General features: G+C 40.4%; 1 protein-coding gene across 1 annotated transcript in view; it reads right to left on the bottom strand.

Annotated features, from left to right (window-relative positions):
• The window catches only part of luzp2 (leucine zipper protein 2), a 165,840-nt gene that overhangs the window by 17,748 nt on the left and 129,110 nt on the right, over nt 1-18,982 (bottom strand). The window contains exons 6-8 of the mRNA XM_076078547.1: nt 15,846-15,908; nt 5,951-6,013; nt 288-362 (exon numbers count right to left, since the gene is read on the bottom strand). Of these exons, the coding sequence (XP_075934662.1) occupies nt 288-362; nt 5,951-6,013; nt 15,846-15,908 (201 nt within the window). The remainder of the gene's footprint in view (nt 1-287; nt 363-5,950; nt 6,014-15,845; nt 15,909-18,982) is intronic.

Raw genomic sequence — 18,982 nt, 5'->3', positions numbered from 1 at the left:
ATGTCAGTACTCCTGAGCTGAGCACCAGAACTACCTGTTTTCCGAAGCACCTATGAAAATAACAGTATAGCTCATGAATTAAAGCTGCTGCAAAACTGATTTATACAATCAAATATTACTGCAAATGCTTTTTTTCGATTCAGCATTGGAAATTGCAGGGTTTAAATGGGTCAGATGAGACAGACAACATTAGTTCAAAAGTACACAACCCACAAATAAAGAAATGTTACATAAGCGTCACAATTAAAGCAGAATATATATATAGTTTTTTTGGGGGGTTTATTCACCTTATCCAGTGCGGTCTTCTCCAGTTCTTCCTTGGCGATGGTTAACTTGTGCTCCAGGTCCATTAGCTGCTGGCCCTGGAGAAAGACGTGACTTTCTGATCAGTTCAGTTTGTTACAAAAATGGGCACAAAAAAGCATTTCTCCATCCCAAACCTCCTCAATAACCGACCTACAGCGCAAAGCATTGAGCACTCGACTCCATGCACATTGTATGCCTTAAGCACTCAATGAATCCCCTGTGTCTTTGAATAGGAGGGCAACGGGATCATGGCTGCATTGTATTGAACAATGGAGAGAGGTCTTCAGGAGTTTTTTTCAACTGGGCAAGTTTTAATTGTTCTTTGGTGTCAGCTACTATTGGCCATGTTTCATGCTGTTCCTACATGAAGATTAAGACGTTATGGAAATATCTGGAGAGACACTGACAGCAGAAACAACTTAAATCTGATTTAAAATATTCAGTCAGAATTTATTCGGCAGAAAGGTTTCCATAATCTGTTTAGTGCCTCAACTTTTTTTGACAAAGACAAAAATCCCCTCAAGTGAGCTTTAAAAACCCTTTTTGCAATTGAGGAAATATTATCAAATTTTGCCGTTTTCTTTCAGCTTTAACTTAAACCTGCTTGTAAACATATGTGAGTGGCTACTGACACTCTTTTTTTGCCAGGATCACAGTGTAGTTAAAAAAATAATAATTAAAAGTCTATGCAAGAAAAAACGCACAATGTTTCATAATTATTTCTTACTTCACTAACTTGCGAACAGGATCTGAATTGTAAGTCGCTTTGGATAAAAGCGTCTGTAATGTAATGTAATGCACATTATGATCCTGTCAGTGAGTCACCAGCAATTATCAAGTATTATGATAATTGACTTTATAAGTCATTATACAATGTTTTATAATGTGTTTTGAATATTGTTATACAACATTATGAATATTGTTAACTGCTTATAATTATACAGATTATAAGTATGTTTAAAAGGCATTATGGACTTGGGCTCTGGACAGTGTTACAGAAACTTGTATTGGATCATTTGCATGCAGTCTTTGAGCCATGAACTTTTGTTGGGTGTCTTTTACTGGCCTCTCAAAATGAAAAGCTGCATGGGCTATAACATTCTGAAACACCCAAGGTCAGATATCCCAACAAACAGTACCCACAATCTCTGGGGAAAAAAAGTGTTTGGAATTTCAGACATGGGTGATGAGACCGATTGATTCTTCCTGGTGAGTTTTAAAGACTTATGTGGTACCTCAGGGAGTTTTGTGACGCAGTGGGAACTCATGGCGTGTTTGCCATTCACATGTCTGTCACTTCTACCACTCAACGGGGCAGCAGCAATGATGTTTAAGTTTTCCCTGATAGATGAGTCGTGCAGTGACAGTCGAGGACAGGGCAACATTCACCACAATGGGTTTTGAAAGAAGCCAAAGAATCAAATCTTTGTCTCAGAAGATCTTTTTTTTTTTTTCAGTTACAGGGAGCTCAGGACAATCTCACAAAGTCATTTGTAGCCGTCGGGCTGTGCTCGAGAGGGGATCCAAAGGTAATAAAAGTTTGAGGGACAGTACTTTAATCATCAACACAAAGGATTGCATATGATCTCATTGTGGAAAATGGCAGTATTCACTGATACACGTTTGGATTATTTTCAGCATAATGGGATCCTGAAGGTTACTTGCAAAAAAAATTAAATAAAACAGTCCAATTTCAAAGGGACTTACAAAATGTTATTGAATATTTGCCATTGCACTACTGGCAGTGGACAGCCTGTACTCATTTCCAGGGCATCAAATACCAATGTACTGTCACGCCCCTTGGCACTAGGCACAAGGCTCCCTTTAGCGTCTGTACCAGACGGCTTTCAAGTAACTACAATGTAAACCCATTCACCTCATTAGAAGTCACTCAGAGTAAATGCTCCTGTAATGACCAAGTATTAAGACTGAAAAATTCCAGAAAGAGCAGGAGGGAGGGGAGGTGAATGGGTAGAGCAAACGCAGGACTTTCAACCAGGAGAACGGCGTTTTAACGCAAAATATTGAGTTGTTTTGAAGTTACGTTAGTAATGTTTGACACATTTGTTACGTGGTTTGCGTTTTACTTAGCTTACGTACTTTTTCTATTCAAACGTTTTTATTTGAATTCACAACATGAACCACGTCTTTACTGCAACCGTAGTGGAGCTACCAAAAGCTCCTTAGAAAGTGAAGCCAGAGGGTCTTGACCAAGCGTCAGTATGTGACGAGTTGGAATGAAAGTGTGTTGGCGGACAATATAATATGATGTTACAAACGACCAAAACAATAAACAGTGTTTCCCTTAAACCAAATGATTATTGCTGCTGCTATAGAATAGAAATATACTTTATTCATCCCCAAGGGGAAATTTGCTATAATAAAATCTCTCCAAACTCACTTCTGGCTCTTGTATGTGAAATGTGAGAATGGCTTACTGATACAAAATGCTGCACTTTGAGCTGAACCATGCACCGCCTCTTCTGCCCACAGTGGACTATCTCACACTATATACTTTGCCATTTGCTCTGAGCGTGTAATAAGGACGCGGCTGTGTTTACATTGGAGTTTATTGCAAGCCCGGTGCATCACATAGACACTAAACAGTGCCTCCGGGCGTTGGTGTCAGGCGCCGAGGAGCACTGACCAAGCTGCCGAATTTGACACATTGGGAGTGAGAATGGATTGCTCTTAGAAAGTGTGGAGTAATGAATAATAATGAGTCCAGGCTGTGCTCACAAGCACAGTGAAAACAAATCCAACCTGCTCTTAGCTCATGCTCTAAAGGATCTCAAGACCTTGTGTTTGTATGGGCGCGCATGCGAATGTGTAGCATTACAGTTGAGAGCCATTACCATCCATTACACAGAGCATCATCAGCAGATAGTGCTCTGAGAACTGCGGGCGCGTGGCCACTGACCCAGAAATGCTGACTTTTAGGGTTAGTGCCTCCAGGTCTAAAGCTCCAATTCTTTGTGCTGAATCCATTACAGAGGTGTGGGGTCAGTAGGGTACTGGCCACTCTGCTAGACGAGGCATGCAGCTACAGCAAGCCATCATTTTTCTTTCTGTTTTTTTTTTTTCTAAGCTGGAAGAGAAACAGCTCTAAGGGTAAATTTAAAAGTGGACTGAAGGAGTCAAGAAGATGTGAGGGCTTGAATATGACTGCCAAAAATTCTGTCTCACAGGGAAAACATGGCGGAAGGCAGCGTCAGTTTCTCTGACGTTTTTAATGTTTTGGCTGAGCAAGTGAAGGGGAACCTGCCTGTGTGTAGTGTTTACAGTCATGTACTGGGATTGCATAGTTTGGATTCACTAAGTCTTTTTAAGTTGTCCTTCAAATCGAAGGACTATTCATGGAAATGATCCACTGAAAAAAACACTGACAACACTAGCTCCTTCTTCTGGTACCGTAGGTGTATGTCTTCAACATATGAATTAAACACATTCGCATCCCAACTCGTCACATACTGACACTTGGCCAGGACCCTTGACACCCCTTTATATTGCATTGGGTTGCCCAGCTCGTCAAAGTATGAGGTCGCAGGTTCTGTCAACAAAACCTCTTAGTTGGGTTTAGCAAAGACATCATGGTTGGGCATTGCATCACGTATCATAAGTACGGAAAGCACGTAACTTCAAAATAATTGTTTTGGCCATGTGTCTCGAATATCTGTCTCCAGGTTGCAAATCCCTTGTTTGTTTGACCCTCCCACCCTGTGTGGGTTTTTTACTATTTCATCACTCTCCCACAGCATGTTCTCTGGGCATCTAATAAGGCCCTGGATAGGTTTACATTGTATTTTAAAAAGCCTGTCGCGTTGGACGCTAAAGAGTGCCTTGTGTGTCGGCATCTGGCGCAGAGGGGCGTGACAACGCGTCGGTATTTGGCAATGAGAGCAGGCTGGTGAACCTGCATTATTGCATCTTGTCAAAACGGTACCCATTTCTGTTTTTATAGTTCCACAGTTCTTTGTCTTTTATGGAACTGACAGGTACAGGTCAGTTCTAAGAAAGACCGAATTGTTCCCAAGATGAAATAATTTGATTTTTTGACGTTTCTTGATGTCTTGTGAGATTGTTCACAGTACCGTGACGGTGTGCTGCAAAATGCAGTTTGATGTGATACAACAGACGTCACAACCAATTCGACTGCTTCCCGGTCAAGGTGCCTAAACTGACATCCCCCCTGTGAAGCTGATGACATTTCCGAATGACTCTTCTCTACTTCCTCCCTCGTCCCCCTCTGGGATTTTTGATCAAAGCATATGTGGAATACATATGAGTTTTCAGGACTAGCAGGAGGGATCAGTGGGGTCAGAGATACATGATTCATTTCCCTCTGACCTTTCCATCAGGAAAAAAAAGAGCAGACTGTCATCTCTCAAAGATGGCTGGTTTTAAAATACTGACAGTACAATGAAATGAGCCTAGTCCATCTGAACCTGTAAATCACCACGGACACAATGTTCTGAAGGTCCACATGAAATATCTGGTGACATTGAGCAATAAGGTTGTGTTGTGTGGGTGACTGATGCAATTTAGAGACAACGATTTACGAGCAGTGACACCAAGCAAACAAGTCAATGCATCCATCATTCATGGGCTAGAAATAGAACAAGTAACAGGACATCCAGGGACAAAGTATTCAGGCGTTGGGCTAGAAGCATAAAATTCAGTTCATAAGGACTGAGTCCCTTTTATTCATTTATGTCGGACACAACTTTAGGAAATGGGTCTAATGGATCAAAACATACATTTAAGAAATGACATTGTTCGTGGCTGAAATGTCGACCGATATTTTAACACTGCAAACAAGGCCCGAAAGGTCAGTCCATGTTCCAGTCAATGCCAATAAATATTACTCCGTCGCAATTCAAGGGGCAGTAGAGTATGTGCGAGTGCTTGCAAAGGACGTATGTGAGGGGGAGACACATTTCTGATGCCCCATAAAAACTTCAGTGGTAGTAATTTAAGACTTATGAAAAAGTTTGACAATCAATATTTGGTACCTAGGCATCTGAGGCCAGAAGCAAACAAAGACCCTCCCAATATTTACAGGACCAACAAGTTCTCGCTACCAACTCAAAAATACAGTCGCTTGGTCAGTGCTGAGTGGTCTAAGACTGATGCCAGAGGGGTACCTAGAGTATCATAGTTTGAAGCTTATGAGCACTGACCAAGCATCGGGATTGGATGAATGTTAGTGAGACTGCGTTGGCCGGACACAAATTCACTATAGGTCAATTACATCGAAATTAACATTTCCCAGCCATCTCAGAACATCTTTCCAAAGGGTTTAACCTCACTGCATCATATTCTTACCATGGTGCTCACTGGAATGTAGCGATACATGATGCCTGTATTTGTGTCTTGGAGATTTCCTTGTATAAACTTCATCGACCACTGTCCACACCATGTATCCTCATACGTCTTATTTCGGCTCTACATGGATCTTAATGTAAGGAAATCAGAAGACAGTATGTGGCCCTATGTGGACTAATCGCTGGCCTTTGTAATTGCAGACTGAATTAATTGGAGTACCTCCTGTGATGGGATCATCCTTTTCAAGGTGGTCTGAAGTACCCGTTTACCCCTGGTCTGGAGCTACTGTAAAGCCAGCCCCCCTTCAGTTTGAACTTACCTTAAAAATTAAATCCTTTTTCCCGTACCGCAGTTCTTTCAGTTGAGCCTGGATTTTTTTCGACTGCAAGGGGAAGATAAGAAAATAAGTGTTAGCTTATTCAAATAGCGAAATTGGTTTTAGATCACGTAGCAGGATTCTGCCAGCTGCAGCCTTTGTGAGTGTTCCCTGGGCAAAGCTCTGGCTTAAAGGAAGGCTCTACTGAGAGGAAGAAAATATCAAATCTCCCCTTCACTGAACTGTATAGTCCACACAATGATGCAGTCATGCACTGGCTTCTTGCCCACTGTCTAAACCTGTATTCCCACTCCCACTACACACATTACCGCCACCATCACCGCACACATGCGCGGCTCCTCGGCTACGGTAAGCAGCACACACACACACACACACACACACACACACCCTTACCGACGCCCCCAAAACAGACACAGTGACCAGCTCCGCCTGACATTCACTCTGCCGCTCCGCATCAGTAGGCAGATGGAACACAGAGGCTGTCTCCTAGATGGCTTGATACACAGCTAGCCTCACAGCGGCTCATGATGTGAGCATGAACACTGTAAGCCTCCACACAGGGCTCTGCAGCAGAGGGTTTCTATGTGTCTTCAGTGAGGATATAGTTTTTAATGTGCAGCCTTGCAGGACTGTAACTGTGATTAATTGGTATGCAAATACAATCGGCTTGACTCCATTTGAACCTCTGCAAAGTTTGAGTTTTAAAGGAAGGGAACGTCAGTGCATTATATTTCAGTCATTATGAGGGTTTATGAAACCTATTTAAAATCTATCTACATCTCCCCTTCAACGTATCTATCTACATCTCCTCCTCTGTATAGGTGTAGGTGACTTTCTAGCCATCTGTTTTTATGTTCATTTTGTGCATAAAAAACACGAGTAGAAACATAAAGACATTTTGGGTCAACCCTCCGGTTCCTTCTCAGGTAAACACTCTGTCAGCACTGTTGTTGTTTGCGTTGTTAGCACTGTTAGCTGCGAACCTCCGACTCAGCCGATCGCCATGTTGAGATCCGTGTGGAAACAATCCCTCAATCATAGATTTGCTCTGGATTCCGTACAAAGCACTTTAAAACGTAAGACAAACTTGAGCTACAAAGAGACAACAATGACGGAATCACAAACAAAAAGGTCTAAAGCTCTTTTAATTGTGTCGTTCTGTCGTTCCCTCTTCTACTGCAATTGTTAAATGACAACCAACAGGAGAAATTCTGTTAAAATATGCACTATGTTTGGAAGGAAACATGACTCATATCTCCTTCTTTCTATCCGACTGTCTATCTCTATAAACCTCCCATGCTTCCTTCCTATCTATCTATCTCAGTACTTCCTTGACACAGGCAGTAAACATTTGACACAAGGTCTAATCTTTCACCAAAGCACACGGAGCACAACGCTGAGGGACAAATTCTCTTCAAAGGGTTTTGTGTACTTGACAAGCACCTGTGCCTTTTCTTATTTCATGAGAGTCTTTATCTTCTTATTCCTCTTCCCAGGGTGCTTCCATGTCCCAAGACACCCATCTCCTGTCATGTGTAACTGGATTCAAATATTGCATCCCGGGGCTCCTCATAAAACAAATTGTGAGGTTAAATAAACACAGAGCTATCTTTAAAACTCCCAACTCACAGAGGGCGAGCCATATATTGGATTTGCGATTGTTAAGTTTTAAGTTTTTCTGTGGCCTGTGTAACATGAAAAACAAATTAATTTTATTTTGTATGAGTTAAGTGGAGCTTTTGAGATGCTCCCTGGGAATGGAATGAATCATGCTAAAAGGCCACAGAATCACACGCTGCGGAGTGTTGACTGCAAAATGCAAATATCTGAATCTCTAAATGTGCTGAGCTGTCAGACTTTCCAAAGCTATTATTTACTCGGAATAACTCATGCGAGCTGTCTCCTCGGCCCAAGAGAATCACAGCAGCGTCTCCGCCTTTTTGATCCCGATGGTTCGAATCCTGCAAGGGTGGGACCTGCATTCCAAATAGTTACAAGAAAAGTGACACCTAGCTTATAAAATACTGTGTCGCTTTACAGCTCTCCTTAACTTTTTCAAAATATTCAAGTCATCGTGAGAATGATGAAAAAACTGTTAAATTCCTGCAGTCCATTCCGAGGACAGCCATGTTTAGTTGTGTGAAAGCAAAGAGGAAGCCACATGCTGGAGGGATTTGAGATTAGAATATATTAGGGAGGATGTTTTGGGGATTCGTTCACTCTTGTTTAGTGTCAGTTGTTCTGGAGTTGTTCTGCTAACTCAGTGTTGTGCCACCATATAATATTTTAAGTTCATGAAATACTTTATTTAACTTATCTTTTGTCCATTTAGGGACAAGTGGATAAACTCGTTGGCAACCAGTGGATTATTCACACATTCAGACACAGAGCAACATTAGCATTCAATTGCAGTCATGTTTGTGTCTACCTGTCAAAAAAAAGTCCAATATTTATTCTTCTTTTCGCTCCTGAGAAAAATATCGGTATCTCGTGTGTTTAGCTTCTAACTGCTGCACTAATTTAACCAGCTAGTGCTGGGCAGGTACAGAGACCGAGGCTTACTCGGAGCCCCAAATATAGCTCTAAATGTAAGCCGATCTGACGCTCCACGAAAAAAAGTGTTTGAATATTAAGATAGTTCTCTTAACAAAAGCCTGTCGAAAGGAATGCAGGAATCTAAACTAACTGTGTGTGTGTGTGTGTTCTGGTGGTCAGCGCTGAGTGACATTGGCAAGGTCTATGTATTGTTCATCATACAAGACATAATTAATCTGGAAAGTAAACAACTTTTTTGCGGTACACATTTAAATGTTTCACTGGTTAAGACATGTAGGCCTACTTTGGATCTAAATAAGGTTATAAAAAAGCATCAAAATTGATGTTTATCAAAGAAATTCGAAACCTCGTCCACATCTGCTAAACAGGTTATATTAACTGTCAATGACTTCACTTGTGTTGTTTCCAGATCAGTGAAAATACAGACATGCAACGTATAAATAGGGGAGGATGTGTTTATAATTATATCATCAGCCTGATCAATACACTCACGTGGGTCATATTATGTTTACATTGGGCCGGCACATGGAAATCAAATGATGTCATGTCTGCCGTCGGATATGTAAAATACTTATTAGTGGATCTTTAAATACATGTTTGTTTTTTATTGACGAAGCATTTTGAATTTTCTTAGCAGTAAGAGAAGCAGCAGGAAAGCATGCGATTCTTCAGTCATTGTTAAATAATGGAAATCACCACAACAGGATCTCTTTAGTTTTTTTTATCTGAAAGCAGCGAAAATGTAACAATCTATACATCTTTACATTTCCTTCCCCTTATCTTTGCACATTTCCCCTCTCCGAATAACAGGCTATGTGCTTTTTGTAAATGTCCAATTAACTACCCTGTTTTTCAAAAAAATTGATTTTTTATCGTCGGTGTCAATAACTTAAAGCTGAAGCCGCCCGCCCCATCCACTTCTGCATCTAAAGGCATATCTTCTAAAATATGGCAGTACAGGCTCTAAGGGTTTCTCATTATCCAAGTTCAGATAGCCTCCAGTATATATGACACAGTGTGTGAGCACGTCTTGAATTGGAAACATGGAGATGATAAAAAAAAAAAAGTATTATCGAGCAGAGACGGGCAGAGTTTGGTTTGGTCACGAAGCAAATTACACAGGTAGATGAGAAACCGTCAAAACTCTACTATGAGTATCTCTCAGTCGTCAAAACTCTGATGCCTTTCTAATTTTCTATTCATCCTTTGTCAAAGCTGTCAAAGCTTTATGTCAGGAGCGACAACTAACAATTGACTTGCATTGTCACTGACAAACATTGTTTTGCTTTTGGCAAAGAATAGCTTTGTTTTGCATGTGCAGTCTGTGGCCGTAACTCAATGTACCACAACTCCTCCCTGTGAGGGAACAGCGCCACTGCTCCACGTTACATTGAAGCAGACACAAGCGGGTGACTTGACACCAGAGGGTGGTGTGGTAGGTGTGCAAAAGTGTCCGGACGCGCTCGGCATACATCTGTATCAGTATGGCGTAGCAGGAAGCACGGACCTGCAGTCGTGCGTCTCCTTCTCCGTTTAAACAGATTGCCCTATTTGTGAAGTGTGTCTGATTGGGTGAAAGCATGCGAACTGCGTCAGACCAGTGACTGGCTTGCGGCCAAAAAATGTACTGACTTAAGTATGTATTTTATTTCAATCATTTCAGTCAGGGTAATCTGATTTATTCGTTATGGATGGTGAATGACGTGGAGCATAGTAATGCGTTTGTCCTATTTAAGGGATCTGCTCTTGTGCACTTTACTTGCTGTATTTTAGGGTGCATCATCTCCCTGAACATCGCATCCTCATACCATGGGTCGTATGATATCTTACGAAAAGTTGTTCCTCGTTTTTAGTCGCTTTCTCTGATGAATGTCCGGTATTTCTCAAATCTGCAACAACTTGGTCGGGTTTAGTCATCAAAAAAACGATTTAGGAAAAGAGTGGAGTTATTTTGGAACTGTTATGTGACAAAAAGTCAATGTTTGGGTTAAAATAACTTTGGAAGTTAACTCAAGTCCTGAAGTTATGTGACATATGGTTCAACCTTTGGGTTAAAATAACTACTTTAGTGCAGAAGCTGTATGACAGACAGCTCCAGTGTCTTTGGACCCACGAATCCACCCCGACTTTGTTGCTCTTTATACTTCCTGGATCAGTATTACATGGGCTACATACAAATAGATTTTGTGCTACGAATTACAGTGGATTAGTTTTTGTAGGTATAGCTATACGAACATCCCTGAACAACACATTATCAATTCTTATTTTTCTATTATATTACGAATGACATGAGTTATATATCATCTCTTTGCTGCTTCCTGATGGGACAGAAAATGAAATAAGTGATAAAAAAAATACACGAATAAAGGATGCACACTGGGAGAGACACAAAGAACAGACACAAGGAAAATAGCAAATCTCAGAAACACGATAACATCTGAGAATCTGATCAAAATAATTTTAGTTATTAAACCAATATGTAGAAATCACCTATATGAAATTTTAGACTCATTTTAGATACATGTATTAGTGCAAGAATAAAACCAGCTCAGATGGTATTTGAGCATAGAATATACTGTAAGACCACCTCTTTCTCTCTCTCACACACACACACACATCCGAAGTGTGTAAATAAATGAATAATAATTCAAAAGGCCATCGCACGAGGCCATTCGACTTGAAATCAGTCATCACAGGAAGTCCTCCCAAATCCAGCGGGTTATATTTTATCTGCAAATGGTTCAGGTTGCTAGATGTTTTTAATAAATCCTGTTGCAAGAATGAAACGTAATTCTAGTGACAACAGCGCTGGAACGGTGGAAGAGTAACAACATCCATCATCCAAATCATGAGCAGCAAAACCATAAATTTGACAGAGTAGGAAACAGGTGATAAATTCATGCTCGTGAGGAAAAAGATGAGCAACAGATTAAATGGCATCCCTAATGCCACACGCTCTCCCTTACTGGAAGGTGTTAACCTTGACTGTGACTCTAAGCTTACAGATTCCTCCCTTGAGGACATCATCGTCTGGTTCAGAAAGGTTGCATGAATGCCATTTTTATCCCCAATGAATTGGATTTGGAGTAAAAATAGCCAGATATGCTTAGCAGGCAGCAGCAGCAGCAAACTGAACAGCACCAAAGACCTGGCGAGTTTCCTTTCCGATTGATATGGAGTGCTGGTTTTGGGAAGCGTCTGTGATTGGTTAAGTGAACAAACACCCAGCTGAGTCAGGCCAGTGGCTGCCTGCCAGTGAGTTCCCTGGCTGAACTTGTGCTACAATTTTCCTAGTGACCTACTCCCATTCATGCGGTCATGTGTGAACGTGGACAATCCCACTATTGTCTTTCCAAACTGTTTGAGATTCAGAACAGAAATGGACACGGACAAGTGCTTCCATCCACCCTACTATGAAATATCTCTGGATTTACAAAAAAGGAGCCATTCTTAGTCATTTGAAATCATTTTAGTGCAAACAATCACACATCCCTGAATTGTCTTTAATGAAGCACATGGAATAATGAGGCCACGAGTCTCACTGGCCTTGTTAACCCTCATAGCAGCTAATGGAGTCCAAACTGCTCATTATGCCCAAATAGATACAATTAGTTTGAACCAACTGACCGGGTGACTCAGCAAGTGCACAGCATCAGTTTGACTATTCCTAAAGCCCCACATTCTCACTAAGGCCAAATCAAAACCATAATTAGTATTATAAAGCGCCACAATAATAATTCAACACTTTAAACAAGGATATGATGGCATCGCTATTTGATGTAACTGAACATATGACAGTATATTTTATGACATTGTTCCTTTAGCAGAGTTGAAACAATCCACAGAAAAATGAATCTAACTGTTTTTATTTACTATTTTAATGAATTATTTGGCCTTTTTTTGCTTTTTCAAAAATGCTTGATATCCATTGGTTCAAGCTTCTCAATTGTGTGGATTTGCTACTTTTAAGTGGATGTAAACTAAATAACTTTGTGTTGTTGCTCAAAACAAGCACTTGTCAGATGTCAGGCGTTTAGGAAATTGTGAGGTAATTTGTACTATTTTCAGACATTTTGTATCAAAGGATTTATTGATTAATCAGGAAAATACTTATGCAAAGTCCAACCCAAGCGAGTAACCTAAAGGAGTAATGAGCAGTCACTCCTAATAAGCCACTTCCCAGATCAGGAAATTGGTCTTTGAGGCCGATAACCATCGTATGTCTAAAAGCATAAACATATTATTTTGTGGACATTTATTTGAATGATAATTAGTATTTCCATAAGACAGTTTGTTCTTGACTCCGGGTAACATTCTTAGCAAGTTATACATCTCTCAGTCAGTGAATAAAACAGGTGCAGTTCAGGCATATTACTGTAACAGCAACCATACAACCTTCTTCACAGTGTTGCTAACGTTTCATTTTGTGTCTTTGTCGCTGAGTAGTTTTCACCACACAACACAGATTAACAGCACAAAGCTTGATCCTCCACCTCACACAGCGAGCAGTGCACAAGTTGAAGCAGCTTTCTAAAAAACGATTACCACACCAAATTAAATATATTCCAATATACAACGCGGGAATTCCCAAAGCCAATTTTCACAAAATGAGAACGCAAATCACAGCTAAGGGAAAGTGGCTGTTTACTCATACAAAGTCTTGAAATGTATTATGTGCAACAAAAGGAGCTTATGCTTAGAAAGTTTATCCAAGGCCAGCTACAAATGATCAGGCCTAATCTCAGCTCTTGGATATGGCTTCCAAGCCCCGTTTTAAAGATGAGGAGGAAGTCATAATTGAAACAATTCCTTGAAGCAAACAATTTAATTTCCAGACAACAATTAAGAAAAGTTTAAGGGTAAACATGTTCTTAATGGTTAATCTTGGTTTAATGTTTTGGGTGGACGTCCACAGCAATAAAAAAAAAACACTATTCCATAATGTCTGACTTCTTTACCATTAGACAAACTTGCAATAGAATAATGTTGTTTGTTCAATTACCTGCACTGGCAGCGATTGTTTTGCAGCTTTACTACACATCTCTTTCTGTAACTCCGCAGTCATTACAGTGTGTTTACAGGTCTTATCTTTAACCGCTCCCTTTAAAACATAAATAACTTTCCAGGGATGAAAGTAGGGGCATGTAAGAATGTTCCTCTCACTGATGTACTTTGTTTTTATAGCCTCCCAAGTGTATTGAAGTCAGTGACCTCCAGTGATCTACCTTGTGTTCAAGGAAATCCTGCTAGCTATTTGTTCCCTAAGGAACTCAAAGTCTATTTGCCTTAATAACAGTTCTGCAGAAATAATCAGTCACAGAAAGAACCACTGGACAAGTACACATACTGAGCGTAACCTATTATCATCTACAAGCACAGTAGATAAAAACAGTTTTATCACCACTTAGATCATTCCCTTTGCTATTGCCAGGAATAGTCTGGCTCTGTGTAGGCTGGCTGACAACTTCAATCAGGACCTCTTTATGTCCTTTCCAAACTTTTTCCTGAAGCATCATTACCATGCCTCGCTGCATAGTCAAACGTGCCATCATCATCTCAGAGTTTTGAATATGTGATGATGGTTTGGATGAGATAAGCTGGTGAAATATCAGAGCTGTTCATCTGGAGGATTTGTAGAGGGAAGGAAGCCTGTAATTTCCAACACCAATTTCCTGTGTCTCAGTAGGAGCTCAAGAATGACCTCAGTATTGGAGCAGACTTCACAGTCGATGAAAAGCTCTTCAACATCAAAAGCTTTCAAACACTGAATGCTCTTTGTGGAACTTTTGGCTCCAGTGTGCATGTAATTTAGTCCATCATTTCTGATGCTGATGATGCAAGACCAATTGCATTACGGGAAGGGATCGACCGTTCACCAGCCTGGACGGTTATCGGCTGAGATATTCAACATTTAATTATGTTTTCATGAGGTGAAAACACACTGTGAAAGAGGTAAAGTTGTTAGACGAAAACACCGACAGCTCCCAGACCGGATAAAGCCGTGGTACTGACCTGTCAATCACAAGGTAGCCCCGCCCTAAAGCATCCCCTGCTTTATGCTCTGTTTGACTCTAAATGGACCATAATCGACTAAATTAACATCATGCTGTATTGAAGAAGACTTGAAACTAGAGATTGAGACCATAAACTCATGTTTACAATGTTTACTGAGGTAATAAATCAAGAGAGAAGTAGAGTCATTTTCTCATAGACTTCTATACAACCAGAGGAGTCGCCCCCTGGTGGACATTAGAAAGCATGCAAGTTCAAGGCTTTATTAATTACTTTAGTAATCCAAAGCAAAGCATATTTTTTGAGGGTACAGATTAATATTCGAATTCCTTAACATCACGTGAATATGCAAGATACTAAAAATAGTTTTGTCGTTCAAAAAGCTTGGTAAAAACAAATGTCCGTAGCATTGACCAAGCCTCATCTGCCTGAGAGGAGGTTCAGTCCAGGGTCTTTGTGAAGAACAATCTCCATCTGAACAACAAGGTAGCCATCGATCAACCTGTCTGCATCCCCACACTGCTGTGTGTTGTTAAATCTAAAGTTATTCCTCATACTGTAGCCTGGATTCAGGAAATGCTTGGAATCACCAACTGCACAACTGCATAACTATTGAGCCCACGATTACACAGCACCAGCTGCACTCACTCGGGCATGTCATCACGACGCCCGCAGGACCCGCTGCCTTGTAAAATTCTGCATGGCTAAATTCCAGCATGGGCATTGGTCAGCAAGAAGGCAAAAGCAGCAGTTCAAAGCTCAGCTCAAGGCTCCAATAAGGATGTGAACCTGCTGGACGCTGGTGACCGTAACAACCGGCAGCAGAGCCGAAGAAGAAAACGAGGAAAAGTAGGTGACAGCAAAAATTGACACAGACGAAATGTACTCGAAGCTGCTCTTACTACAACCTGAGTTCCTGAGATTGCTCTGTACAGCCATCAAAGAGCTCACTGTTAGAGACAAGTTGGTCTGAGATGTCACTGAACAGCCAAAACCAAGCAAGTTTGTGGGTTAGTATGTGTGAGAGAGAGAGTGAGAACGACAGAAATAGACTTTAGTGGATCTTTTTGTGAAAGACTTTCCTAATCACAGTTAAATGAATGATCCAAAGCATCAAGAGACAGAGACAACATTTGCTAAGTTGGAGTTATAATTTGAATTTTGTTAACATTGCTTGCTCACAAGAGAGCTAAATTAATTTGCAATATTTTATCATGAATTGCACCTATTCCTTGAACAATGAAGTAGCTGGAGCTGAGAAGTAATTATGTATGCGATTAAACCGAATGTAGTAATTGGAAATCCTTACCTCTTCAGCATAGGCGTCACAAAGTTTGTGTCCTGAAAGTAGTTTCGTTTTCAAGCTCTTGTTCTGAAAAAGAGAATAGAAAGAGGTGATGCCATGCACTCCATGTTCCCTTAACATGTTTGCTGCTTGATAAAAAAAGTCTTATTTATTCAGTAGGCTTCAGGTTCTCCAGCAGGGCACTTGGCTGTTGAGGATTCTCTGACAGCAAGTGCTTGGTTTACTCTCGATTTCAAACTAGACTCGAGAGCAGTCAGGAGTGCCCTGTCTGAGGATCTGAAAGTGCACTCAGGCTCATAGGCAACTAAAAGGTCAGCATTGTAGCTCAGAGAAAGACCTTTAAACATGACCAGTAAAGCCTTAAAATCATTTGACTGGCAGCCAGTGGAAAGATGCCAAAGTAAGGACCAAAAGGTCTCGTTGTTTGGTGCCAACTATATCCTTTTTGTGCATAATTCTTTTTTATTTTTAGACAGTTCAAGAGACACCATACAGTGCAACACAGTACAATACTACGCAACCCTGGATTTGCAAAAATGTTCTCTCTGACAGAGGTAGTGCTGAGTCGCTGAGAAGATCTCAACATCTCCCAGACCCCCGCTTATCATATGCATGTGGGATACCCTCACACAGACAGGGCAAGACAAACAAGACAAATAAATAAACAACAAAAACAATGCTACAGGGATGCAGCTACAGATTAAAAGAATTGCAGCCTCACTGATGTATGCCTCCGCCACTGATTTTGCAGTTTACATCAATTTAATTCAATTTGGCTTTATTGGCATGACAACTTCGAAAAAACAATGTGACCAATGCATCAAAATAAAAAAACTAGCAAAATTTCATCACTTCATCATTTTATCCTATTAGACATCGATGTGAAATTGTCATGTTTGGCATTTGAATTCTTGAGTTATGGCCAAATACGTGTTTTGTAATGTCACAGTGCCTGTCATCAGTTCGACGTTGAGTACAGGTGGATGTTTGTACCAAACTTAAAGAAATTCCCTCCAGGTGATCGACGTTGATGAGAAGGGACCAGACGCACAGATGGACGCACAACCCAAAAACATATTGCCTCATGGATGTCATTGCCGTTGAGGTGTTGAAATCAGAACTGCACCTCTCTGATTACCAAATGATACCATAAAAAAATCTCCATTTATAACAATCTCTGAATTCTAAAACGGGACTTAAAAACACATTTCTTTCTTCTTTTGTAAAGATCAAATTTTCCTAATTTCAGATTCTACTTGAAGTTAAATATACATGGTAACATCTATACTGCAGTATTGGTGTAAGAGGCCACAATACCAAGATCTTTCTGTCTAAATTGAGTTTGAGTGCAATGCAGTGCTATATATTCAAAAGGAAGCCAGCAAATGACACAGCCAAGCGGGAGCATGTAAAGACTGAAGAGAATGGGACCTGAGGGTGATTACAGCATTTGAAGGGAAGGCCTTTGCCTTTTTAATTGACAATGATCTGTTAGTAAGAATGGTCCCAAAGCAACTTAATGCGTAACCCAAAGCACCCATCCAGATCTCAAGATGACTCAATAAAGCAGCACGATCAACCATGACGAAAGCTTCGCTTGGGTCTGAAAGAACTGAAATTGGACCATCTCCAGCATCTGCAGTTAAGAGAAGGTCATTCTAGGCAGATATTCTTTAAAACCGATTTAAAATTTGATTGGCTGTCTCAGAAATGCTTTTACAGTGTAAAAAAAAAGTACTTGATAAAAACAGAATGATGCAGTGGAGAGAATAATGTAACAATTCATTTTATATGATATACTGTATAGGGGCCTATAGGTACATTATATTATTGGTTTGTACTGAAGCAAGTCTAAAGCTCTTTAAACTGCTTCTTAGAATATGCCATATCAAAGTTGTAGTTATTAGCAAAAATAAATGGGGGAATACTTCACCCCAAAAATGGCAATTTGTATATCAATTTCCCTGTGTTCCCATAACATCTTGAGGATTTTTTCTCTTTCATGCATGCCACCACGGAGAAATGGAGATTCAAAAACAGGAAAAAGGTCTTGATCAATTGAGGTAAATGGTAATATAACATATCCGTCTACAAACTTTGTTGTTTTGGAGGCATGTGATAAAAACAAAGTTTTCTTCAAGAATTCAAGGTAACCCAGGGTGAGTAAATGACAAATAGTCGTTTTGTGGTTGAAGTATTTCTTTAAACCTCAGTCATTGCATCTTTGCTCATTAATTTAATAAGACGTTCAGATGAATAGCCTATTCACCATTCTATCAAAATTTGAGCATTTACCAAATGAAGGAAAAGCATCACAGAGCCTTAAAATGTGTTGTAAAATGACCCTGATGGGCTGAGGAAACCAAAAGGTGACCCCACAACAATGGATATTGACAGGAAATCACCGCCACTGTTGTGTAACTAAGCTTGTTCCACTTCGGTTTTATCTAAAGAAACGATTGCAACCTCATCATAGCAAGCAGTGAGGATTTATTATTGCTTTTCATTGACTCAACAACACATTTAAAATTCTTAATGAGTTTATCAATGAGCCAATTACTGTAGTCGAGGGTCTATTCTTCAAACCCATCCTGCAGAACTCAAGTGAGGGCAATGAATATTCATTCACCCGCTTTAATTCAAGGAAACTAAACTCAATAACCAAAACAAAGCACGGCCCAGTAGAAGAGGTTGGCCTTTACTCCTTTTATGCAGTACATACAGAATGTTACAATACATGAACAAATGAATGCAACAACGACTCCTTTTTCACACTTGTTCTGCATGTGAACGGATTACAGTGTATGGGCTTACAGAGTGTGATCAAACAGACTTTGAAACAGCAGGATGGTGGATACCAGGAGGGTGGTCCTGAGCATCGTCAAGACTGTAGTGTTGCTGGGCTTTACGAAGGCAGTAATCTACTGACTGCAAAACGAATGGACCGGAAAACCTCATCACAATGTTTGCTATGTGGGAGGGACCTCATGTCAGATCTACATGGGCGATGACTGGTAGTTCGGGCTATACACATGTATAACACCGCCAACAATGCACCTCGTTAGAATGACACGTTTTACTATAAACCAAGTTAATTTGTTTGATGAAGGCCTTCTGATGAAGGCCAACTGGTTCCTTCC

Source organism: Anarhichas minor, unplaced genomic scaffold (assembly GCF_050575085.1).
Source record: "Anarhichas minor isolate MPS153535 unplaced genomic scaffold, ASM5057508v1 ptg000067l, whole genome shotgun sequence".
NCBI classification, from domain to species: Eukaryota; Metazoa; Chordata; class Actinopteri; order Perciformes; family Anarhichadidae; genus Anarhichas; species Anarhichas minor.
This window is presented reverse-complemented; position numbering and strand designations above follow the sequence as displayed.